The sequence below is a fragment of the Hyla sarda genome, unplaced genomic scaffold (assembly GCF_029499605.1).
Source record: "Hyla sarda isolate aHylSar1 unplaced genomic scaffold, aHylSar1.hap1 scaffold_267, whole genome shotgun sequence".
NCBI lineage: Eukaryota > Metazoa > Chordata > Amphibia > Anura > Hylidae > Hyla > Hyla sarda.
The window spans coordinates 73,739-100,478 of record NW_026609364.1 but is presented as its reverse complement, the minus strand read 5'-3'; the positions used below and the strand labels follow the sequence as shown (position 1 = coordinate 100,478).

At 46.0% G+C, this 26,740-nt stretch overlaps 1 protein-coding gene across 1 annotated transcript; it reads right to left on the bottom strand.

Moving 5' to 3' along the window:
• Nucleotides 1-4,660: 4,660 nt before the first annotated feature.
• LOC130324855 (serine protease 27-like) lies at nt 4,661-24,236 on the bottom strand. Its single transcript, XM_056553271.1, has 6 exons — nt 24,223-24,236; nt 24,045-24,071; nt 23,806-23,997; nt 23,445-23,710; nt 7,336-7,508; nt 4,661-5,032 (listed from the first exon to the last, which is right to left on the bottom strand). The coding sequence occupies exons 1-6, from the start codon at nt 24,234-24,236 to the stop codon at nt 4,754-4,756; spliced, it is 951 nt and encodes a 316-aa protein (XP_056409246.1). The 3' UTR covers nt 4,661-4,753.
• Between the last annotated feature and the right edge of the window lie 2,504 nt (nt 24,237-26,740).

The following is a 26,740-nucleotide window of genomic DNA, read 5'->3' as shown; positions in this document are numbered from 1 at the left end:
ACATGGTTTCTATAACTGAGTAGTAGATGCCTGGAGGAGACTCCCAGCAGACGTGGTTGGTAAATCCATAGGGGATATATATATATATATAGACTGAGATAGAAGGGAATCACATAAGGGCGGACTACACAGACCAGGTGCTTGTTCTTCCTAATTGGCGTCTACAGTTCTGTTTATATGGTGACACCCTGTGGTGACTGTGGTGTACTGCAGGCTCGGGGAGAATTGGTTACAGTCATTTGTGTCATGTGACCTGCGTGTTATTCTGCATTCAAGCTGTCGCTCATGTTATGGGGTCACCTTGTTAGTCGCTCATGTTATGGGGTCACCTTGTTAGTCTCTCATGTTATGGGGTCACCTTGTTTGTCGCTCATGTTATGGGGTCACCTTGTTAGTCGCTCATGTTATGGGGTCATCTTGTTAGTCGCTCATGTTATGGGGTCACCTTGTTAGTCGTTCATGTTATGGGGTCACCTTGTTTGTCGCTCATGTTATGGGGTCACCTTGTTAGTCGCTCATGTTATGGTGTCACCTTGTCAGTTGCTCATGTTATGGGGTCACCTTGTTAGTCGCTCATGTTATGGGGTCATCTTGTTAGTCGCTCATGTTATGAGGTCACCTTGTTAGTTGCTCATGTTATGGGGTCACCTTGTTAGTCGCTCATGTTATGGGGTCACCTTGTTAGTTGCTCATGTTATGGGGTCACCTTGTTTGTCGCTCATGTTATAAGGTCACCTTGTTAGTCGCTCATGTTATGGGGTCACCTTGTTAGTCGCTCATGTTATGGGGTCACCTTGTTAGTCGCTCATGTTATGGGGTCATCTTGTTAGTCGCTCATGTTATGAGGTCACCTTGTTAGTTGCTCATGTTATGGGGTCATCTTGTTAGTCGCTCATGTTATGGGGTCACCTTGCTAGTCGCTCATGTTATGGGGTCATCTTGTTAGTCTCTCACGTTAAGGGGTCACCTTGTTAGTCGCTCATGTTATGGGGTCACCTTGTTAGTCGCTCATGTTATGGGGTCACCTTGTTAGTTGCTCATGTTATGGGGTCACCTTGTTAGTCGCTCATGTTATGGGGTCACCTTGTTAGTCGCTCATGTTATGGGGTCACCTTGTTAGTTGCTCATGTTATGGGGTCACCTTGTTAGTCACTCATGTTATGGGGTCACCTTGTTAGTCGCTCATGTTATGGGGTCACCTTGTTAGTCGCTCATGTTATGGGGTCACCTTGTTAGTTGCTCATGTTATGGGGTCACCTTGTTAGTCGCTCATGTCATGGGGTCACCTTGTTAGTCGCTCATGTTATGGGGTCACCTTGTTAGTCGCTCATGTTATGGGGTCATCTTGTTAGTCGCTCATGTTATGGGGTCATCTTGTTAGTCGCTCATGTTATGGGGTCACCTTGTTAGTTGCTCATGTTATGGGGTCACCTTGTTAGTCGCTCATGTTATGGGGTCACCTTGATAGTCGCTCATGTTATGGGGTCATCTTGTTAGTCGCTCATGTTATGGGGTCACCTTGTTAGTCACTCATGTTATGGGGTCACCTTGTTAGTTGCTCATGTTATGAGGTCACCTTGTTAGTCGCTCATGTTATGAGGTCACCTTGTTAGTCGCTCGTGTTATGGGGTCATCTTGTTAGTCGCTCATGTTATGGGGTCACCTTGTTAGTCGCTCATGTTATGGGGTCACCTTGTTAGTCGCTCATGTTATGGGGTCACCTTGTTAGTTGCTCATGTTATGGGGTCACCTTGTTAGTCGCTCATGTTATGGGGTCACCTTGTTAGTTGCTCATGTTATGGGGTCACCTTGTTAGTCGCTCATGTTATGGGGTCACCTTGTTAGTCACTCATGTTATGGGGTCACCTTGTTAGTCGCTCATGTTATGGGGTCACCTTGTTAGTCGCTCATGTTATGGGGTCATCTTGTTAGTCGCTCATGTTATGGGGTCACCTTGTTTGTCGCTCATGTTATGGGGTCATCTTGTTAGTCGCTCGTGTTATGGGGTCATCTTGTTAGTCGCTCATGTTATGGGGTCACCTTGTTAGTTGCTCATGTTATGGGGTCACCTTGTTTGTCGCTCATGTTATGGGGTCACCTTGTTAGTTGCTCATGTTATGGGGTCATCTTGTTTGTCGCTCATGTTATGGGGTCACCTTGTTAGTTGCTCATGTTATGGGGTCACCTTGTTTGTCGCTCATGTTATGGGGTCACCTTGTTTGTCGCTCATGTTATGGGGTCATCTTGTTAGTCGCTCATGTTATGGGGTCATCTTGTTAGTTGCTCATGTTATGGGGTCATCTTGTTAGTCGTTCATGTTATGGGGTCACCTTGTTAGTCACTCATGTTATGGGGTCACCTTGTTTGTCGCTCATGTTATGGGGTCATCTTGTTAGTCGCTCATGTTATGGGGTCACCTTGGTCTCCATGTTTTATCTCCTTTCACCAGAGAGAACCAGGACAGAGAGCGGCTCAGATTTAGGGAAGAATTGCACAATTTCACAAGCCCCGTCTTTGCACACAAATAGTTTCCCACACTCACACTTTTTGCAACACGTTTTGCCTCTTAGCAATGGCGCAGGGAACGATCGGTTTCCCCCTTAGGTGCTTCGGATTATCAAACAGACTTAGAGCGCATTCACACCTGGGAATATACCTGGTGGAGAATCCGGAGCCTCTCATGTGCGGACAATGTGGAGAGAGTGCGGACAATGTGGAGAGAGTGCGGACAATGTGGAGAGAGAGAGTGCGGACAATGTGGAGAGAGAGAGTGCGAACAATGTGGAGAGAGAGAGTGCGGACAATGTGGAGAGAGAGTGCAGACAATGTGGAGAGAGTGCGGACAATGTGGAGAGAGTGCGGACAATGTGGAGAGAGTGCGGACAATGTGGAGAGAGAGAGTGCGGACAAAGTGGAGAGAGTGCGGACAATGTGGAGAGAGTGCGGACAATGTGGAGAGAGTGCGGACAATGTGGAGAGAGTGCGGACAATGTGGAGAGAGAGAGTGCGAACAATGTGGAGAGAGTGCGAACAATGTGGAGAGAGTGCGGACAATGTGGAGAGAGTGTGGACAATGTGGAGAGAGTGCGGACAATGTGGAGAGAGTGCAGACAATGTGGAGAGAGTGCGGACAATGTGGAGAGAGAGAGTGCGGACAATGTGGAGAGAGAGAGTGCGAACAATGTGGAGAGAGTGCGGACAATGTGGAGAGAGTGCGGACAATGTGGAGAGAGAGAGTGCGGACAATGTGGAGAGAGTGCGGACAATGTGGAGAGAGAGAGTGCGGACAATGTGGAGAGAGAGAGAGAGTGTGGACAATGTGGAGAGAGAGAGTGCGGACAATGTGGAGAGAGTGCGGACAATGTGGAGAGAGTGCGGACAATGTGGAGAGAGTGCGGACAATGTGGAGAGAGAGAGTGCGGACAATGTGGAGAGAGAGAGTGCGGACAATGTGGAGAGAGGGAGAGTGCAGACATTGTGGAGAGAGAGAGTGCGGACAATGTGGAGAGAGGGAGTGCGGACAATGTGGAGAGAGAGAGTGCGGACACTGTGGAGAGAGAGAGAGTGCGGACAATGTGGAGAGAGAGAGAGAGTGCAGACAATGTGGACAGGACATTATTTTGTTCCGTACATATTTATTAGTATTAGAAAGTTTTATGACATAACAATTGAGCATCATAAAGGCCTATACATGGCGGTGTATGTGGAGGTCTATACATGGCGGTCTATGTGGAGGTCTATACATGGCGGTCTATGTGGAGGTCTATACATGGCGGTGTATGTGGAGGTCTATACATGGCGGTCTATGTGGAGGTCTATACATGGCGGTCTATGTGGAGGTCTATACATGGCGGTCTATGTGGAGGTCTATACATGGCGGTCTATGTGGAGGTCTATACATGGCGGTCTATGTGGAGGTCTATACATGGCGGTCTATGTGGAGGTCTATACATGGCGGTCTATGTGGAGGTCTATACATGGCGGTCTATGTGGAGGTCTATACATGGCGATCTATGTGGAGGTCTATACATGGCGGTCTATGTGGAGGTCTATACATGGCGGTCTATGTGGAGGTCTATACATGGTGGTCTATGTGGAGGTCTATACATGGCGGTCTATGTGGAAGTCTATACATGGCGATCTATGTGGAGATCTATACATGGCGGTCTATGTGGAGATCTACATGTGAAGGTCTATACATGGCGGTCTATGTGGAGGTCTATACATGGCGGTCTATGTGTAGGTCTACATGTGAATGTCTATACATGGCGGTCTATGTGGAGGTCTATTCATGGCGGTCTATGTGGAGGTCTATACATGGCAGTCTATGTGAAGGTCTACATGTGAAGGTCTATACATGGCGGTCTATGTGGAGGTCTATGTATGGAGGTCCATATGTGGCGGTCTATATGTGAAGGTCTTTACGTGAAGGACTATTTGTGAAAGTCTATACATTGAGGTCTATATGTGGCGGTCTATACGTGGTGGTCCTAACGTGGCGGTCCATACATGAAGGTCTACACCTGAGGGTCCTAACGTGGAGGCCATAACGTGTAGGTATACACTTGGCAGTCTATACGTGGAGGTCTACACCTTAAGGTCCTAACGTGAAGGTCATAACATGGAGGTATATACGTGGCAGTCTATACCTGGCGGTCCACACAAGGACAAGATGTGGTCACTGAGTGGACACTACCTGGGCACATTGTCCATTGTCTGTATGTCTTGTCTAGTGCCAGCACCATCTAGGGGTCTACCAGATCTTGTGAATGAGAAGAGCAACAAAGAAGAAGAGCAGGGTGAGGAAGGAAGATGGTCCCACGGAGCCGTTGGTGGTGGGGTCCGGGGCGGTGATGACAGCGGGTGTCAGCTGGAATTGTGGGATATATTGCTTTATCCAGTCGGAGTATGCTGTGACTCTGGTGTAAACTCCTGGACGGTTTGGAAGAGCGCAGCCAAAGCCCCAGCTGACCAGTCCGGCCAAGAGCCAAGCTCCGTCCCATCGACACGCCAGCGGACCACCGGAGTCACCCTACAGAGAGAAGAGCAACATGTCTGTGAGCATTACTGTCCGCAGAGGACCTGGTCACATCACAATCACAGTATTACATGGATGACCTCAGGGTATTACACGGATGACCTCAGGGTATTACACGGATGACCTCAGGGTATTACACAGATGACCTCACAGTATTACATGGATGACCTCAGGGTATTACATGGATGACCTCAGGGTATTACATGGATGACCTCAGGGTATTACATGGATGACCTCACAGTATTACATGGATGACCTCAGGGTATTACACGAATGACCTCAGGGTATTACATGGATGACCTCACAGTATTACATGGATGACCTCAGGGTATTACACGAATGACCTCAGGGTATTACATGGATGACCTCAGGGTATTACACGGATGACCTCAAGGTATTACATGGATGACCTCACAGTATTACATGGATGACCTCAGGGTATTACACGGATGACCTCACAGTATTACATGGATGACCTCAGGGTATTACATGGATGACCTCCAGGGTATTACACGGAAGACCTCAGGGTATTACATGGATGACCTCCAGGGTATTACACGAATGACCTCAGGGTATTACATGGATGACCTCAGGGTATTACACGGATGACCTCAAGGTATTACATGGATGACCTCACAGTATTACATGGATGACCTCACAGTATTACACGGATGACCTTAGGATATTACATGGATGACCTCAGGGTATTACATGGATGACCTCAGGGTATTACTTGGGTGACCTCACATTATTACCTGGATGACCTCACAGTATTACATGGATGACCTCACAGTATTACATGGATGACCTCACAGTATTACTCCGATGACCTCACAGTATTACTCCGATGACCTCACAGTATTACATGGATGACCTCACAGTATTACCTGGATGACCTCACAGTATTACCTGGATGACCTCACAGTATTACTCCGATGACCTCACAGTATTACTCCGATGACCTCACAGTATTACATGGATGACCTCACAGTATTACCTGGATGACCTCACAGTATTACTCCGATGACCTCACAGTATTACTTGGATGACCTCACAGTATTACCTGGATGACCTCACAGTATTACTCCGATGACCTCACATTATTACCTGGATGACCTCACAGTATTACATGGATGACCTCACAGTATTACATGGATGACCTCACAGTATTACTCCGATGTACTGAGGCTCTATTACACCCCCCGGCTCACACAGCAGGTGACACACCCTCAGCTCTGACATCCCCTCGACTCTGTGCACTGAGGCTCTACGACATATGGGCAGTTATGGGGTAGTTGAGGTATATGTGCAGGGTGCAGTGGGCAGTTATGGGGCAGTTGAGGTATATGTGCAGGTTGGTGGTCCACATCTTATCTGACCTTGGTGGTCCACATCTTATCTGACCTTGATGGTTCACATCTTATCTGACCTTGGTGGTCCACATCTTATCTGACCTTGATGGTTCACATCTTATCTGACCTTGATGGTTCACATCTTATCTGACCTTGATGGTTCACATCTTATATGACCTTAGTGGTCCACATCTTATATGACCTTGACGGTCGACATCTTATCTGACCTTGGTGGTCCACATCTTATATGACCTTGGTGGTCCACATCTTATATGACCTTGACGGTCGACATCTTATCTGACCTTGGTGGTCCACATCTTATATGACCTTGGTGGTCCACATCTTATATGACCTTGGTGGTCCACATTTTATCTGACCTTGGTGGTCCACATCTTATCTGACCTTGGTGGTCCACATCTTATATGACCTTGGTGGTCCACATCTTATATGACCTTGGTGGTCCACATCTTATATGACCTTGGTGGTCCACATCTTATCTGACCTTGGTGGTCCACATCTTATATGACCTTGGTGGTCCACATCTTATCTGACCTTGGTGGTCCACATCTTATCTGACCTTGGTGGTCCACATCTTATCTGACCTTGGTGGTCCACATCTTATCTGACCTTGGTGGTCCACATCTTATCTGACCTTGGTGGTCCACATCTTATATGACCATGGTGGTCCACATCTTATCTGACTTCGGTGGTCCACATCTTATCTGACCTTGATGGTTCACATCTTATCTGACCTTGGTGGTCCACATCTTATCTGACCTTGGTGGTCCACATCTTATCTGACCTTGATGGTCCACATCTTATATGACCTTGGTGGTCCACATCGTATCTGACCTTGATGGTCCACATCTTATATGACCTTGGTGGTCCACATCTTATCTGACCTTGGTGGTCCACATCTTCTATATGTGCTGAGCTGATGGTTACCTGGCAGGCGTCCTTCTGACCATCCTTGTATCCTGCGCAGAGCATGTCCCACTGAATTAGGGTTGTATTGGCGGCAATTGTTGGGTTATTGATGTGGTACATGGTGTCACACTCTGCACGGTCTATGACGGGCACCTGGGCCTTCTGTAGAGTCTGAGGTGATGGGAGACTTACTGAAAAACATAGAATTCTTGTTAGAGTTCAGGATGTCCGTGACCCAGTCCACATGATACATCTCAAACATCATATATATCAACCATGATACATCTCATCCATAATACATCTAAATCATGATACATCTCAACCACGATACATCTCAATCATAATACATCTCATTAATAATACATGTCATCCATAATACATCTCATTAATAATACATGTCATCCATAATACATCTCAACCACGATACATCTAAACCATCATACATCTCATTAATAATACATGTCATCCATAATACATCTCAACCACGATACATCTAAACCATCATACATCTCAACCACGATACATCTCAACCATAATATATCTCATTAATAATACATCTCAACCACGATACATCTCAACCATAATATATCTCATTAATAATACATCTCAACCACAATACATCTCAACCATAATACATCTCATTAATAATACATGTCATCCATAATACATCTCAACCACGATACATCTCAACCATAATACATGTCATCCATAATACATCTCAACCACGATACATCTCAACCACGATAAATCTCAACCATAATATATCTCATTAATAATACATCTCAACCACGATACATCTCAACCATAATATATCTCATTAATAATACATCTCAACCACAATACATCTCAACCATAATATATCTCATTAATAATACATGTCATCCATAATACAGCTCAACCACGATACATCTCAACCATAATACATGTCATCCATAATACATCTCAACCATAATACATCTCAACCACGATACATCTCAACCATAATACATCTCAACCACAATACATCTCAACCATCATACATCTCATTCATAATACATCTCAACCATAATATATCTAAACCACAATACATCTCAACCATAATACATCTCATTCATAATACATCTGAACCATAATATATCTAAACCACAATACATCTCAACCACAATACATCTCAACCACGATACACCTCAACCATAATATATCTCATTAATAATACATCTCAACCACGATACATCTCAACCACGATACATCTCAACCATCATACATCTCAACCATGATACATCGCAACCACGATACATCTCATCCATAATACATCTCATTCATAATACATCTGAACCATAATATATCTAAACCACAATACATCTCAACCACAATACATCTCAACCACGATACACCTCAACCATAATATATCTCATTAATAATACATCTCAACTACGATACATCTCAACCACGATACATCTCAACCATCATACATCTCAACCATGATACATCGCAACCTCGATACATCTCATCCATAATACATCTCATTAATAATACATCTGAACCATAATATATCTAAACCACAATACATCTCAACCACAATACATCTCAACCATCATACATCTCAACCATCATACATCTCATCCATAATACATCTCATCCATAATACATCTCATCCATAATACATCTCAACCATAATACATCTGTTACGATTCTGCAGGCTGGATGTGGATCCTCTGTGTCAGCGAGGGATTGGCGTGGACCGTGTGGGTGGACCGGTTCTAGGGTTGCTACTGGTTTTCACCAGAGCCCGCCGCAAAGCGGGATGGTCTTGCTGCGGCGGTAGCAACCAGGTCGTGTCCACCGGCAACGGCTCAACCTCGCTGACTGCTGAGAAGGCGTGGGACAGAAGGACTAGGCAGAGGCAAGGTCAGACGTAGCAGAAGGTCGGGGCAGGCGGCAAGGTTCGTAGTCAATAAGGATAGCAGGAGATCTGGAACACAGGCTTTGGACAACACTAAACACTTTCACTGGCACAAAGCAACAAGATCCGGCAAGGAAGTGCAGGGGAAGTGAGGTAATATGGACAGGGAGCAGGTGGAAGCTAATTAGGCTGATTGGGCCAGGCACCAATCACTGGTGCACTGGCCCTTTAAATCTTAGAGAGCTGGCGCGCGCGTGCCAGGATGTGATAGCCGGGGACCTGGACAGGTGAGTGACTTGGGATGCGATTCGTGAGCGGGCGCGTCCCGCTATGCGAATCGCATCCCCACCAGCAATGTCAGTGCAGCGCTCCCGGTCAGCGGGTCTGACCGGGGCGCTGCAGAGAGAGGGACGCCGCGAGCGCTCCGGGGAGGAGCAGGGACCCGGAGCGCTCGGCGTAACAGTACCCCCCACCCTTAGGTCTCCCCCTCTTTTTGTCGGGATGTTTCTTCATCCGGGATGAGGCCTGTATGAGGGATTTTTGAGTCTCTTTCCAGATGGTGGAGAAGTCCCGGGAAACCTCATCAACAGCGGGCAAACCAGAAGGCGTGGGAGTGGGGAGGGGGGAAGAGGGTGAAGCTGGGCACGGGGCAAAGTGTTACTAGGACGGCGGCTATGAGGAGGAGACACAGCATAGTCCAGATAGGCCTTGGGGAGACCAGGTAAAGGAGGAGACACTGAGGTTTGACTGACGGGACTGGGAGCAGACGTGAGGCATTTTTTATGGCAAGAAGCCCCCCAGCTCTTGATCTCCCCGGTGGTCCAATCAAGGGTAGGAGAGTGGTGTTGGAGCCATGACAGACCAAGGAGGACTTCAGAGGTGCAGTTGGGCAAAACAAAAAGTAAAATTTTTTCGTGATGCCGTCCAATACTCATGAGCAGGGGTTCTGTGCGGTAACGCACGGTGCAGTCCAATTTAACTCCGTTGACCGAGGAAATGTAGAGCGGCTTGACGAGACGGGTCACCGGGATGCAGAACTTATTAACCAAAGAGGCCAGAATAAAATTTCCAGAAGAACCAGAGTCCAAGAAGGCCGCGGCTGAGAAGGAGGAGTTGGCAGAAGGAGAAATCCGCACGGGCACAGTGAGACGTGGAGAAGCAGACTTCGTACCAAGAGACGCCACACCCACGTGAGCTGGGTGCGTGCATGCGTTTCCCAGACGTGGAGGGCGAAAAGGGCAATCCACCAAGAAGTGTTCGGTACTAGCGCAGTACAGACATAAATTGTTATTCCTATGGCGAGTCCTCTCTTCATGGGTCAGGCGAGACCGATCCACTTGCATAGCCTCCTCGGTGGGAGGCACAGGGGTAGATTGCAAAGGATACTGTGAGAGAGGTGCCCAGAGATCAAGGTCTTTTTCCTGGCATAGCTCCTGGTGTCTCTCAGAAAAACGCATGTCAATGCGGGTGGCCAAATGGATAAGTTCTTGCAGGTTGGCAGGAATCTCTCGTGTGGCCAGCACATCCTTGATGTTACTGGATAGGCCTTTTTTAAAGGTCGCGCAGAGAGCCTCGTTATTCCAAGATAATTCGGAAGCGAGAGTACAAAATTGGATGGAGTACTCGCCTACTGAAGAATTACCCTGGACCAGGTTCAGCAGGGCAGTCTCGGCAGAAGAAGCTCGGGCTGGTTCCTCGAAGACACTACGGACTTCAGCGAAGAAGGACTGGACAGTGGCTGTGGCAGGATCATTGCGGTCCCAGAGCGGTGTGGCCCAAGACAAGGCCTTTCCAGACAGAAGACTCACTACGAATGCCACCATAGACCGTTCTGTAGGAAATTGGTCCGACAACATCTCCATATGCAGGAAACATTGAGACAAGAAGCCATGGCAGAGTCGGGAGTCCCCATCAAATTTGTCCGGCAGGGACAAGCGGAGGCTAGGAGCGGCCACTCGCTGCGGAGGAGGTGCAGGAGCTGGCGGAGGATATGGTTGCTGCTGTAGCAGTGGCAGAAGTTGCTGTAACGTGGCGGTCAACTGCGACAGCTGCTGTCCTTGTTGGGCAATTTGCTGCGATTGCTGGGCGACCACCGTGGGTAGGTCAGCGAGATTTGGCAGCGGCCCCCCCGCTGGATCCATGGCCGGATCTACTGTTACGATTCTGCAGGCTGGATGTGGATCCTCTGTGTCAGCGAGGGATTGGTGTGGACCGTGTCGGTGAACCGGTTCTAGGGTTGCTACTGGGTTTCACCAGAGCCCGCCGCAAAGCGGGATGGTCTTGCTGCGGCGGTAGCAACCAGGTCGTATCCACCGGCAACGGCTCAACCTCGCTGACTGCTGAGAAGGCGTGGGACAGAAGGACTAGGCAGAGGCAAGGTCAGACGTAGCAGAAGGTCGGGGCAGGCGGCAAGGTTCGTAGTCAGTAAGGATAGCAGGAGATCTGGAACACAGGCTTTGGACAACACTAAACGCTTTCACTGGCACAAGGCAACAAGATCCGGCAAGGGAGTGCAGGGAAGTGAGGTAATATGGACAGGGAGCAGGTGGAAGCTAATTAGGCTGATTGGGCCAGGCACCAATCACTGGTACACTGGCCCTTTAAATCTTAGAGAGCTGGCGCGCGCGTGCCCTAAGGAGCGGAGCCGCGCGCGCCAGGACGTGACAGCCGGGGACCGGGACAGGTGAGTGACTTGGGATGCGATTCGCGAGCGGGCGCGTCCCGCTATGCGAATCGCATCCCCGCTGGCAATGTCAGTGCAGCGCTCCCGGTCAGCGGGTCTGACCGGGGCGCTGCAGAGAGAGGGACGCCGCGAGCGCTCCGGGGAGGAGCAGGGACCCGGAGCGCTCGGCGTAACAACGTCTCAACCACTGTACATCTCATCCATGATACATCTCAACCCGTATACATCTCAACCATGATACATCTCATTAAAATACATCTCAACCACGATACATCTCAACCACGATACATCTCAACCACGATACATCTCAACCATCATACATCTCAACCATAATACATATCAACCATGATACATCTCAACCATAATAAATCTCATTCGTGATACATCTCATCCATGATACATCTCATCCATGATACATCTCAACCACTATACATCTCAACCACTATACATCTCATCCACGATACATCTCATCCACGATACTTCTCAACCACGATACATCTCAACCACGATACATCTCAACCACGATACATCTAAACCAAGATACATCTCAACCATCATACATCTCAACCATAATACATATCAACCATGATACATCTCAACCATAATAAATCTCATCCATGATACATCTCATCCATGATACATCTCATCCATGATACATCTCAACCACTATACATCTCAACCACTATACATCTCATCCACGATACATCTCATCCACGATACTTCTCAACCACGATACATCTCAACCACGATACATCTCAACCACGATACATCTCAACCACGATACATCTAAACCAAGATACATCTCAACCATCATACATCTAAACCAAGATACATCTCAACCATAATAAATCTCATCCATGATACATCTCATCCATGATACATCTCAACCATGATACATGTTGGGTACTGCTGGTGTTGTGCAAAAATACTGTAGCACATTTTTCTGCCCTCATAAGTCCAGGCAAAAGTAATCACCGGCTGGTGTTTTACTCCAATACGTTTTTTTAAGTGTACTTTAGCACATTTTTCTGCCCTCATAAGTGCATACCACATACCTATATCTAAGTAGTTGTCACGATTCGGCTGGCTGGAGGTGGATCCTCTGTGCCAGAGAGGGATTGGCGTGGACCGTGTTGGTTGACCGGTTCTAACTTGCTACTGGTATTCACCAGAGCCCACCGCAAAGCGGGATGGTCTTGCAGCGGCGGTAGCAACCAGGTCGTATCCACCAGCAACGGCTCAACCTCTCTGACTGCTGAGATAAGCGCGGTACAAGGGAGTAGACAAGAGCAAGGTTGGACGTAGCAGAAGGTCAGGGCAGGCAGCAAGGATCGTAGTCAGGGGCAACGGCAGGAGGTCTGGAACACAGGCTAGGAACACACAAGGAAACGCTTTCACTGGCACAATGGCAACAAGATCCGGCGAGGGAGTGCAGGGGAAGTGAGGTATAAGTAGGGAGTGCACAGGTGATGACACTGATTAGGCCTGCTGCACCAATCAGTGGCGCAGTGGCCCTTTAAATTGCAGAGACCCGGCGCGCGCGTGCCCTAAGGAGCGGGGCCGCCCGCGCCGGGACAACACAGACGGGGAACGGGTCAGGTACGGGAGCCGGGAAGCGCATCGCGAGTGGGCGCATCCCGCGTCGCGAATCGCATCCCGGCTGGGAGTAATATCGCAGCGCACCCGGTCAGCAGGTCTGACCGGGGCGCTGCGAATGAGAGGACGCTGCGTGCGCTCCGGGAGGAGCGGGGACCCGGAGCGCTCGGCGTAACAGTAGTGTACTATTTTGTACCTGTTAATCTGTCAAGGGCCTAGATACTGTGAAAGTCCAGTCAAAAGTACTCACCGGCTGGTGTTGTACTCAAATACTTTAAGTGTACTGTAGAGCATTTTTCTGCCCTCATCAGTGCATACCACATACCTACATCTAAGTAGTGTACTATTTTGTACCTGTTAATCTGTCAAGGGCCTAGATAATGTGAAAGGCCAGGCAAAAGTACACACCTGCTGCTGTTCCAGAAAAATACTGTTTTCAGTGTGGTGAAGCGTATTGTACTCCCCTCATATACTCACTAAGTATGTCAGGCAGAAAAGTGCCAGGACATGCACAGAGGAGTGGCAGAGGCCTAAATTCATCAGGCAGAGGTTGCAGCAGACTAGGGGCAAGTGGCAGCAGGAGTCGCAGCGAGAGGTCTGATCTCCGTGTCTCGACCAGCAACCCATCTGCTTTTATCTATTGGTTAACACGGTCATCCACTTCATCACAAGTGACATCTGACATCTCCAGTCAACAGTCGGTGGGTTCCTCAGACACAACCCTCAGTTGGCATCGCCCGGGAGCAGTCCCTGTCCTCCCATTGCCTTTGTCCTATGCTGTTCCCTCTCCTACAGAAGTATGTTATGCTGTGGGTTCAGCTCCACTATTCAGTGAGGACGATCTAATAGAGGACAGTCAGCAGCTACTGGACAGCCAAGAAGTGGAGGAGACATGCGCCGCTAGGCGAGCAAGTAGTGATGTGGAGAGTGACGTGGGAGGTGGTGTTGCCAGGGTTCAGGGTCCTGAAGCAGATACTGTTGAGGAACCTAATGAGGACATTAGTGATGTGCAGACAAAACTCAATGATGATGAAGCTGATGAGGGAGCCGGGTGCAGAAGGGGCTTCATCATCATCAGGAGAAGAGAGTTGCAGGATGCACGTGAGGCAGCAGCTGAGCCGTCAAGGTTGTAGCATAGTTGGCAGTCAGCATGGTGGCAGAAGTGGAAATTCTGGAACAAAACATGCTTGGAGGAGACCACCTGCTTCGCGGCAGCCTACCTTTCCGGGAGGTAGTGGAACAGGGGTTCCTGGAGATGGCAGCAGTAGCAGTCAATTAGTGCGGACTGTTGGTGGGAAAATCAGCTACTCGGCGGTGTGGCAGTTTTTCATAAAGCATCCAGAGGAGGTCAACATAGCCACATGCAAAATGTGTCAGCAGAAGGTGAAGCGTGGTCGGTCCCAATGTTGGCATCACGGCCCTGCGTCAACACATGCTTCGCCACCATAAATCGGCCTGGGAGAACTGTGGCTCCGATGTAGTGGTCCAGCCTGCTGCATCACCCAGTGGCCATCCGCTCCCTCCTTCATCCAGCCAAGACTCCACCACCTCAGCCGAAGGGAGCTGTGTGTCATACCCTCCTTCTGAAAATTGGGTGAAAAAAATAGGATGAGATACGGCGCCTCCTCCGGTGTGGTTGGTAAGGGGATTTTATAAAAAAGAGTTTTTATAATCTTTATTTCCTAATCACCATACCAACCACACCGGAGGAGGCGCCGTATCTCATCTTATTTTTTCTCCCAATTTCCATACGTCTAACTGGACCTGCCAGACACGGTTAAGGATGCAGAGGCAGACACCTACCTAACACCGCTGAACGCTGGTATCTCTGACTCGGAACATCAACGGCTCCGTGCGATTCTATAGGCAGACAAAGGTGTTGTGCCCGCAGCACAACCCGCTACGGTAAGGTGCATTAACCCGCACGTGCCCGCTATACACCGATGGTATCACACTAGGAGGGCGCCTCTTTTCCTTTTCTTTTCAGTTATACCCTCCCTCTGTCACTCCAGATGCTCCTCCTACTTTAGTCAGTCATTCTGCCAGCAATCCATCGGCGAAGCCATGTCCAAGAGACAACAGTATGCTCCCACTTTTCCAATGGCGCAGAAGCTTAATGTGCTCCTGTCCAAGTTGCTGGTGTTGCAGTCCCTCCCTTTTCAACTGGTGGACTCTGCACCTTTCAGAGAATTGATGGCTTGTGCCGAGGTGAGGGGGAGAGTGCCAAGCCGTATTTTCTTTGCGAAGAAGGCAGTACCAGCCCTGTACAATTTTGTGGAAGAGAAGGTGGTCCAGAGCCTTGAGCCTTTCAGTGTGTGCAAAAGTGCACGGCAGCACCGACGTCTGGAGCTGTAACTACGGTCAGGGACAATACATGTCTTTTACGGCTCAGTAGGTGAATGTGGTTCCTGCACAACCACAACCCCAACTTGGACAGGTCACGTACAGTGTGTGACTCCACCTCCTCATCCTTCAACATGTCCTCAGCCTCCACTGCACGTACAAATCTCAGTGGCCCTTCATTGTACCATGTGTGTAGGGCAGAGCGGTGTCACACTGTTTTTCACATGGTTTGCCTTGGCAAATGGAGTCACACAGGGGAGGAACTGCTAAATGTCATTCATAAAAAAATCGGAGCATAATTTACTCCACGAAAACTGGAAATGGGAACCATGGGAAGGCTGAGCAATGCGCCCTGCATGGCACACGTGTTCAATCTGGTTGTGATGTGGTTCCTGAAGTGTTCCCCCTATTTGCAAGACATCCTAACAATGGGAAGAAAACATTGCATGCATTTCAGCCACTCATACACCGCAAAGCACACCCTCCTTGAGCTGCAGCGTCAGAACTATATCCCACAACATAGTCTGATTTGCGACGTTTCCACACGTTGGAATTCCACCCTCCATATGTTGGACCGACTATACGAACAACGAAAAGCCATCATTGATTTCTTGATGATCCAAGCAGATAGGGGGACTCCCCTGTGTAACTTCAGTGTCAACCAGTGGCGGCTCAAACGTGACACCTGCCGTTTGCTGAGGCCCTTTGAGGAAGCCACATTATATGTAAGTAGCCAAGATTACGGGATTAACAACATCATTCCACTACTTAATTTCACAACTCGTGTTGGAAACAATGGCTGGTCAGGGCACTGGAGACATGGCACCTACATCTCACGGCCACATGAGCCCTGTGGGGGCTGAACTGGAGGAGGAGGGGCACAGTGGAGCACATTTTAGGTTTCACTAGATGGGCGGTGCCTCTTGTCATCTGACAGGAGAGGAGGAGCAGCCAGAGGAGCTAGAGGGTTAAGAGGAACGCGAGACAGAGGACCCAGACACACCGTGGTAGTATGCAGTGGAGATGGAGGAAGGGAGTCCCTCCGAGTCACTTGTACAGATGGCATGATGCATGCTCACTTGCTTGCTTAGTGACTGCTGAATTGTCACCATTTGGCAGCGGGATGACTTCTGGGTCTCCACCTTATTGGACCGTCACTACCGCCACAAAATAGGGGCCTTTTTACACCCACTGAGAGGGAGGACAAACTGACCTACTACAGAGACATCCTTCATAGTCAGTTGGCTGATGGCTATCGGCACCATTGTCCATCCTCTTGAAGGTCTGACTCGGGGGGGCCCTCTGCGCTCACCTTCCACTGCCATGGCTGCTGGGGAGGATTGGGGTGGCCGGAGCAGTACCAGCTCCATCAGCAGCAGCCTGAGTCTACAGTCGTTGATGAGTACTTTTCTTCACCCGCATAGTGAAGCAACTCATCAGCAGCAGGTAGACCTGGAGCAGGACCTGGACCAGCAGGCTGTGGCATACCTTGACATGACCATGCCAACACACCTTGAAGATCCTCTGGACTTCTGGGCGGCCAAACTTGATTTGTGGCTGCAACTAGCAGAGTTTTCCCTGGAAAAGCTGTCCTGCCCGGCCAGTAGTGTGCCATCAGAGAGGGTGTTTAGTGCGGCCGGGGCCATAGTCACCCCAAGGCGAACTTGTCTGTCCACAAAAAATGTGGAGAGACTGACCTTTGTGAAGATTAGTCTGGCATGGATAAGCCAGGATTTCAACCCACCAATGCCAGATGTATCAGAGTAGATTGACCATGGTGCTACACCAACACTTCCCAAATATGGATAGTGCCAAACAGATTTAAGGCGCTGCTCCCCAGTTACTGACATTCCTCTGCATCAGACCTTTTTTCACCCACCTTCACCACCAGGTACTGGTATTACCACCCATCGCACCACTCTGTCACCGGGTCACTTTCAGGACTCCTGATGCTGCTGTGGCCACCTCCAGGCTGTCTCATTCTGCCACCATATGGTCTCTTCTCATGCTTCAGCCAACTCCAGGCTGTGTCATTCAGCCACTATATGGTCTCCTCATGCTCCAGCCAACTCCAGGCTGTCTCATTCAGCCACTATATTGTCTCCTCATGCTTCCGCTAACTCCAGGCTGTGCCATTCAGCCACTTTATGGTCTCCTCATGCTGCCGCACACTCCAGGCTGTGCCATTCAGCCACTATATGGTCTCCTCATGCTGCTGCAAGCTGCAGGCTGTGTCATTCAGCCACTATATGGGCTCCTCATGCTTCAGCCAACTCCAGGCTGTGTTATTCAGCCACTATGTGGTTTACTGATGCTGCTAAACCTGGGACATTACCTACAAATTTTCATGGTAGCACTAGCTACTATAAATCTTAAATTTAAATTTTTAAATTAATCTTAATCTTAGGGATTGGGAGGCACTATGGTCCCCTCATGTTGCCGCGAGCTGCAGGCTGTGTCATTCAGCCACGCCATGGTCTCTTCTTGCTGCTGCAAATTCCAGGCTGTGTCATTCTGCCAGATTATGGTCTCCTCATGCTGCCAAGACCTCCAAGCTGTGTCATTCAGCCACTATATGGTGTCCTCATGCTGCCAACACCTCCGTGTTGTGTCATTCAGCCACTATATGGTGTCCTCATGCTGCCAACACCTCCACACTGTGTCATTCATTCACTATATGGTCTCCTCATGCTGCCAACACCTCCACGCTGTGTCATTCAGTCACTATATGGTGTCCTCATGCTGCCAAAACCTCCACACTGTGTCATTCATCCACTATATGGTGTCCTCATGCTTCAGCCACCTCCAAGCTGTGTCATTCAGCTACTATATGGTGTCCTCATGTTTCAGCTACCTCCAAGCTGTGTCATTCAGCCACTATATGGTCTCCTCGTGCTGCTGCCAGTTCCAGGTTGCATCATTTTACCAGATTATGGTTTCCTCATGCTGCTGCCACCTCTAGGCTCTGTCATTGTGCCATCATGTGACTCCTTGTTAGTTTGGGTTTTGTGGTCATACAGTACTAGTTCAAAGTAAACACTGGGACATTGAACTTGGGAATCTAATATAAATCTTAAATTTAAATGTAAAAAAATCCATGTAATCTTTTCAAGACTGAGGCCCTATGGTTGTCGACATCATATTACCTGTGGAATTATCACAAGAAATCAATGAAACAGCTTGGAGCGATAACAATGAACCATAACTGATTAAATGAAACATTCGCACTTTCATAGCCAGGGAGGTGCTGAGAGGCAGGGGCTGGAACAGGTGGTAACTTATCTGGCAGAGGACCGCCAGCTCGATTGTAAGATACAAGTACGATCATTTTCACTGCAGCCACTTCTAGCTTTATGCACCCACTTATCCAATGGCACAGAAGTTGAATGTGCTCCTGTCCAAGTTGCTGGTACTGCAGTCCCTCCCTTTTCAAGTGGTGGTATCTCGCCTCGGGGTATCTACAGGTGGTATCTCGCCTTGTGGCGCACCGCCAGCTCGATGCTCACCAGAATGGGTAATCAAAAAATGTAAATAAATTCAAATAAAATAAAATTTACAAAAAAAATCTGCTACATCCAGACGCTCTGCAGCAGTGATTCTAAGGCTAGGTTCAGACTACGGAATTTCCGCCTGCAATTTTGCTTTGAAATTGCAGGCGGAAATTCCGATTTCTAAAATGTATAGTGTAGTGAATGATTTCCCGTTCACAAATTCACACTTCGGAATTTGTGAAGCGGAAAATCCGCTTTGAAAATCCACTTAGAAATTTCCACCTGAAGAAAGGCGGTGCTCTTTCTTCAGGTGGAAATCCGCGTGGAACACATTGCAGTCTATTGGAGACTGCAGTGTCCGTGCGGTCCTAGCGCCGACTGATTCAGCCGGCGCTGGCTGCACTCGGAATCTCCGGGAGGAAATTTTCTGCCTGGAGATTCCGTAGTCTGAACCGAGCCTAATAGTGATTCCTGAAATCTGCATGTCATACTGAATAACAGTATTATTCCACTAACCCAGCACACTCCATATGCTTGTAAGGACACAGCAAAGTGCTCTACACCCTTATTGAGGCTCTGTAGGCCAGAAATAGCTGTTTTTAATACAGATTTGCTGCAAATAAATTCGGACTGAACCAAATCTTTTAAAAGTTCGCTAATCTCTGATTGATTCTATCAGTCACAAATTAAATGAATCATTGTTACTATCAGAAATGGAGCATTGTTACTATCACAGATGGAGCATTGTTACTATCAGAGATGTAGCATTGTTAATATCAGAAATGGAGCATTGTTACTATCACAGATGGAGCATTGTTACTATCAGAGATGGAGCATTGTTACTATCACAGAGGGAGCATTGTTACTATCACAGATGAAACATTGTTACTATCAGAGATGGAGCATTGTTACTATCACAGATGGAGAATTGTTACTATCAGAGATGTAGCATTATTAATATCAGAAATGGAGCATTGTTACTATCACAGATGGAGAATTGTTACTATCACAGATTGAGCATTGTTACTATCAGAGATGGAGCATTGTTACTATCACAGATGGAGATTTGTTACTATCACAGGTGGAGCATTGTTACTATCACAGATGGAGCATTGTTACTATCACAGATGGAGCATTGTTACTATCACAGATGGAGCATTGTTACTATCACAGATGGAGAATTGTTACTATCAGAGATGGAGCATTGTTACTATCACAGATGGAGCATTGTTACTATCACAGATGGAGAATTGTTACTATCACAGATGGAGCATTGTTACTATCAGAGATGGAGCATTGTTACTATCACAGATGGAACATTGTTACTATCAGAGATGTAGCATTATTAATATCAGAGATGGAGCATTGTTACTATCACAGATGGAGAATTGTTACTATCACAGATGGAGCATTGTTACTATCAGAGATGGAGCATTGTTACTATCACAGATGGAACATTGTTACTATCAGAGATGTAGCATTATTAATATTAGAAATGGAGCATTGTTACTATCACAGATGGAGAATTGTTACTATCAGAAATGAAGCATTGTTACTATCACAGATGGAGAATTGTTACTATCAGAAATGAAGCATTGTTACTATCACAGATGGAGAATTGTTACTATCACAGATGGAGCATTGTTACTATCAAAGATGGAGCATTGTTACTATCACAGATGGAGCATTGTTACTATCACAGATGGAGCATTGTTACTATCACAGATGGAGCATTGTTACTATCACAGATGGAGCATTGTTACTATCAGAGATGGAGCATTGTTACTATCACAGATGGAGCAATGTTACTATCAGAGATGGAGCATTGTTACTATCACAGATGGAGAATTGTTACTATCAGAGATGTAGCATTATTAATATCAGAAATGGAGCATTGTTACTATCACAGATGGAGAATTGTTACTATCAGAAATGGAGCATTGTTACTATCACAGATGGAGAATTGTTACTATCAGAAATGGAGCATTGTTACTATCAGAGATGGAGCATTGTTACTATCACAGATGGAGCATTGTTACTATCAGAGATGGAGCATTGTTACTATCACAGATGAAACATTGTTACTATCAGAGATGGAGCATTGTTACTATCACAGATGGAGAATTGTTACTATCAGAGATGTAGCATTATTAATATCAGAAATGGAGCATTGTTACTATCACAGATGGAGAATTGTTACTATCACAGATGGAGCATTGTTACTATCAGAGATGGAGCATTGTTACTATCACAGATGGAGATTTGTTACTATCACAGGTGGAGCATTGTTACTATCACAGATGGAGCATTGTTACTATCACAGATGGAGCATTGTTACTATCACAGATGGAGCATTGTTACTATCACAGATGGAGAATTGTTACTATCAGAGATGGAGCATTGTTACTATCACAGATGGAGCATTGTTACTATCACAGATGGAGAATTGTTACTATCACAGATGGAGCATTGTTACTATCAGAGATGGAGCATTGTTACTATCACAGATGGAACATTGTTACTATCAGAGATGTAGCATTATTAATATCAGAGATGGAGCATTGTTACTATCACAGATGGAGAATTGTTACTATCACAGATGGAGCATTGTTACTATCAGAGATGGAGCATTGTTACTATCACAGATGGAACATTGTTACTATCAGAGATGTAGCATTATTAATATCAGAAATGGAGCATTGTTACTATCACAGATGGAGAATTGTTACTATCAGAAATGAAGCATTGTTACTATCACAGATGGAGAATTGTTACCATCAGAAATGAAGCATTGTTACTATCACAGATGGAGAATTGTTACTATCACAGATGGAGCATTGTTACTATCAAAGATGGAGCATTGTTACTATCACAGATGGAGCATTGTTACTATCACAGATGGAGCATTGTTACTATCACAGATGGAGCATTGTTACTATCACAGATGGAGCATTGTTACTATCAGAGATGGGGCATTGTTACTATCACAGATGGAGCATTGTTACTATCAGAGATGGAGCATTGTTACTATCACAGATGGAACATTGTTACTATCAGAGATGTAGCATTATTAATATCAGAAATGGAGCATTGTTACTATCACAGATGGAGAATTGTTACTATCAGAAATGGAGCATTGTTACTATCACAGATGGAGAATTGTTACTATCAGAAATGGAGCATTGTTACTATCAGAGATGGAGCATTGTTACTATCACAGGTGGAGCATTGTTACTATCAGAGATGGAGCATTGTTACTATCACAGATGGAGAATTGTTACTATCAGAAATGGAGCATTGTTACTATCACAGATGGAGCATTGTTACTATCAGAGATGGAGCATTGTTACTATCACAGATGGAGCATTGTTACTATCACAGATGGAGCATTGTTACTATCAGAGATGGAGCATTGTTACTATCACAGATGGAACATTGTTACTATCAGAGATGTAGCATTATTAATATCAGAAATGGAGCATTGTTACTATCACAGATGGAGAATTGTTACTATCAGAAATGGAGCATTGTTACTATCACAGATGGAGCATTGTTACTATCACAGATGGAGCATTGTTACTATCACAGATGGAGAATTGTTACTATCAGAAATGGAGCATTGTTACTATCACAGATGGAGTATTGTTACTATCACAGATGGATAATTGTTACTATCAGAAATGGAGCATTGTTACTATCAGTCACACATGAGATGGAGCATTGTTACTATCAGTCACACATGAGATGGAGCATTGTTACTATCAGAAATGGAGCATTTTTACTATCACAGATGGAACATTGTTACTATCACAGATGGAGCATTGTTACTATCAGAAATGGAGCATTTTTACTATAAGTCACAGATGGAGCATTGATTATATCAGTCACAGATTAAATGAATCATTGTTACTATCAGTCACAGATGGAGAGTTGTTACTATCAGAGATGAAATGTTCCTCTCTGGTTATATAGGGCATCCTGGGTTACAAAGGAGTACCAAGGAGCCCCTGAGTAGATAGTTCTATGTATATCGTTGACCTCCATCATGGTAAATCTGATAGGGGTCAAGAAACAGTTCCCCAAGATGGAACCAACATATCCTAATCCCAATGATCCTCTAAGTCCCCATTACCTCCTGATTGGATCGATCCCCAGCCGGTCACGAAGCAGTTCAGGTTACTGGGGAATTGGACATCTTGGGTGGGGACACAGATGGGCATAATATAATCTGTAAACTGCACGGGGTTCATGAGCTTGATGAGGGCGATGTCACCGCTGGAGCCGGCACGTTGAAATATTGGGTGGATATAAATGGCGCTGACGGCAGACATGATGCCCGTGGGTACTGCCAGCTGGTAGGCTCCCAGATTCACCGTATAGTCGGAGGTGGAGTAGGGTCTGGTGTGGGAGGAAGAAGAGGAAAGAATGAGTGTGGGCGGAGCATCATGGAGACCACCAGACACCGTCCACTGGGCACCATGGCCGCCTCTTACTTGATGAAGCAGTGGGCAGCGCTCAGCACCCACTGGGTGTCAATCATTACTCCCCCACAGATGTGGTACCCATTCTTTCTCAGGCTTATCTGCCAAGGCCACTCCCCATAGAAGGCATCCTGTCCACCCACAATGCGGTCGGACGTCACTGGATTTCCACAAGCTATAGAAAAGAAGCAAACGATCAGCGACCTGTTAGATGATATGGGGGTAGAGAGTGGAGAGGAGGGTGACCTTACCTGAAGCACTGAGTGCAGACTCCAATCCTGCAAGAGAGAGAGCAGTTACTTCAAGTAATAGCAACCTACACAAGGCATGTGACAGAGATGGAGCATTGTTACTATCAGAGATGGAGAATCATTACTATCAGTCACAGATGAATCATTGTTACTATCAGAGATGAAGCATTGTTGTTACCAGAGATGGAGCATTGTTACTATCAGTCACAGATGGAGAATCATTACTATCAGTCACAGATGAATCATTGTTACTATCAGAGATGAATCATTGTTATTATCAGAGATGGAGCATTGTTACTATCAGTCACAGATGGAGCATTGTTACTATCAGAGATGGAGCATTGTTATTATCAGAGATGGAGCATTGTTATTATCAGAGATGGAGAATCATTACTATCAGAGATGAAGCATTGTTACTATCAGAGATGGAGCATTGTTACTATCAGAGATTAAGCATTGTTACTATCAGAGCTGGAGCATTGTTACTATCAGAGATGGAGAATCATTACTATCAGAGATGAAGCATTGTTACTATCAGAGATGAAGCATTGTTATTATCAGAGATGAAGCATTGTTACTATCAGAGCTGGAGCATTGTTACTATCAGAGATGGAGAATCATTACTATCAGAGATGAAGCATTGTTACTATCAGAGATGGAGAATCATTACTATCAGAGATGAAGCATTGTTACTATCAGAGATGAAGCATTGTTATTATCAGAGATGAAGCATTGTTACTATCAGAGCTGGAGCATTGTTACTATCAGAGATGGAGAATCATTACTATCAGTCACAGATGAAGCATTGTTACTATCAGAGATGGAGCATTGTTACTATCAGAGATGAAGCATTGTTACTATCAGAGCTGGAGCATTGTTACTATCAGAGATGGAGAATCATTACTATCAGAGATGGAGAATCATTACTATCAGTCACAGATGAAGCATTGTTACTATCAGAGATGGAGCATTGTTACTATCAGAGATGGAGCATTGTTACTATCCGAGATGGAACATTGTTACTATGAGAGATGGAGCATTGTTATTATCAGAGATGGAGCATTGTTATTATCAGAGATGGAGCATTGTTACTATCAGTCACAGATGGAGCATTGTTATTATCAGAGATGGAGCATTGTTACTATCAGAGATGGAGAATCATTACTATCAGAAATGAAGCATTGTTACTATCAGAGATGAAGCATTGTTACTATCAGAGCTGGAGCATTGTTACTATCAGAGATGGAGAATCATTACTATCAGTCACAGATGAAGCATTGTTACTATCAGAGATGGAGCATTGTTACTATCAGAGATGAAGCATTGTTACTATCAGAGCTGGAGCATTGTTACTATCAGAGATGGAGAATCATTACTATCAGAGATGGAGAATCATTACTATCAGTCACAGATAAAGCATTGTTACTATCAGAGATGGAGCATTGTTACTATCAGAGATGGAGCATTGTTACTATCCGAGATGGAGCATTGTTACTATCAGAGATGAAGCATTGTTACTATCAGAGATGGAGCATTGTTACTATCAGAGCTGGAGCATTATTAATATCACATATGGAGCATTATTACGATCAGTCACAGATGGATCATTGTTATTATCACAGCTGGAGCATTATTACTATCAGAGATGGAGCATTATTACTATCACAGAGGGAGCATTGTTACTATCAGAGATGGAGCATTGTTACTATCAGTCACAGATGAAGCATTGTTACTATCACAGATGGAACATTGTTACTATCAGAGATGGAGCATTGTTACTACCAGAGATGGAGCATTATTACTATCACAGAGGGAGCATTGTTACTATCAGAGATGGAGCATTGTTTCTACCAGAGATGGAGCATTATTACTATCACAGAGGGAGCATTGTTACTATCAGAGATGGAACATTGTTACTATCAGAGATGGAGCATTGTTACTATCACACATGGAGCATTGTTACTATCACACATGGAGCATTGTTACTATCACACATGGAGCATTGTTACTATCAAAGTTGGAGCATTGTTACTATCACACATGGAGCATTGTTACTATCACACATGGAGCATTGTTACTATCACACATGGAGCATTATTACACATGTATTTGCACATTAATTGCAGCATTACTTGAAGAATTACACAGTAGAGCAGAACAACATTCTTTTGAGCCATTCAAAGTATTAGCAATGAGCAATAAATACCCAATGGCGGCTGATTGTAATTCTAGAAGGAAATCTCTCAAGGAATTCTGACTAAAAGATGGAAGAAATTCAGGATTGTGGTGGAACAAGTTGTAAGCTGATTGATGACATATTCTACTCCAAGATATTGCCCATCCCAAGATGTTACTCATCCAAAAATATTACCCATCTCAAGATATTTTTCCCATCCCTTACTCATCCGAAGATATTACCCATCTCAAAATGTTATCCCTCCCAAGATATTACCATTCTCAAAATATTGCCTATCTCAAGTTATTGCCCATCTCAAGATATTACCCATCCCAATACATAACCAATCCCCAAATATTACCAATCCCAATACACATCCCACCCGAACACATTACCCATCCCAACATATTACCCATCCCAAGACACATCCCACCTCAAGACATTGACGACCCTAATACATATCCCACCTCAAGACATTACCCACTCCATGATATTAACCATCCCAAGACATTACCCATCC

Coding starts and splice junctions, on each gene's coding strand:
- LOC130324855 (XM_056553271.1), bottom strand. Junction 23,711..23,805: donor GCTGCCCACTGCTTCATCAA/GTAAGAGGCGGC, acceptor CTCCCACACCAG/ACCCTACTCCACCTCCGACT. Junction 5,033..7,335: donor GTCAGAAGGACGCCTGCCAG/GTAACCATCAGC, acceptor TTCTCTCTGTAG/GGTGACTCCGGTGGTCCGCT.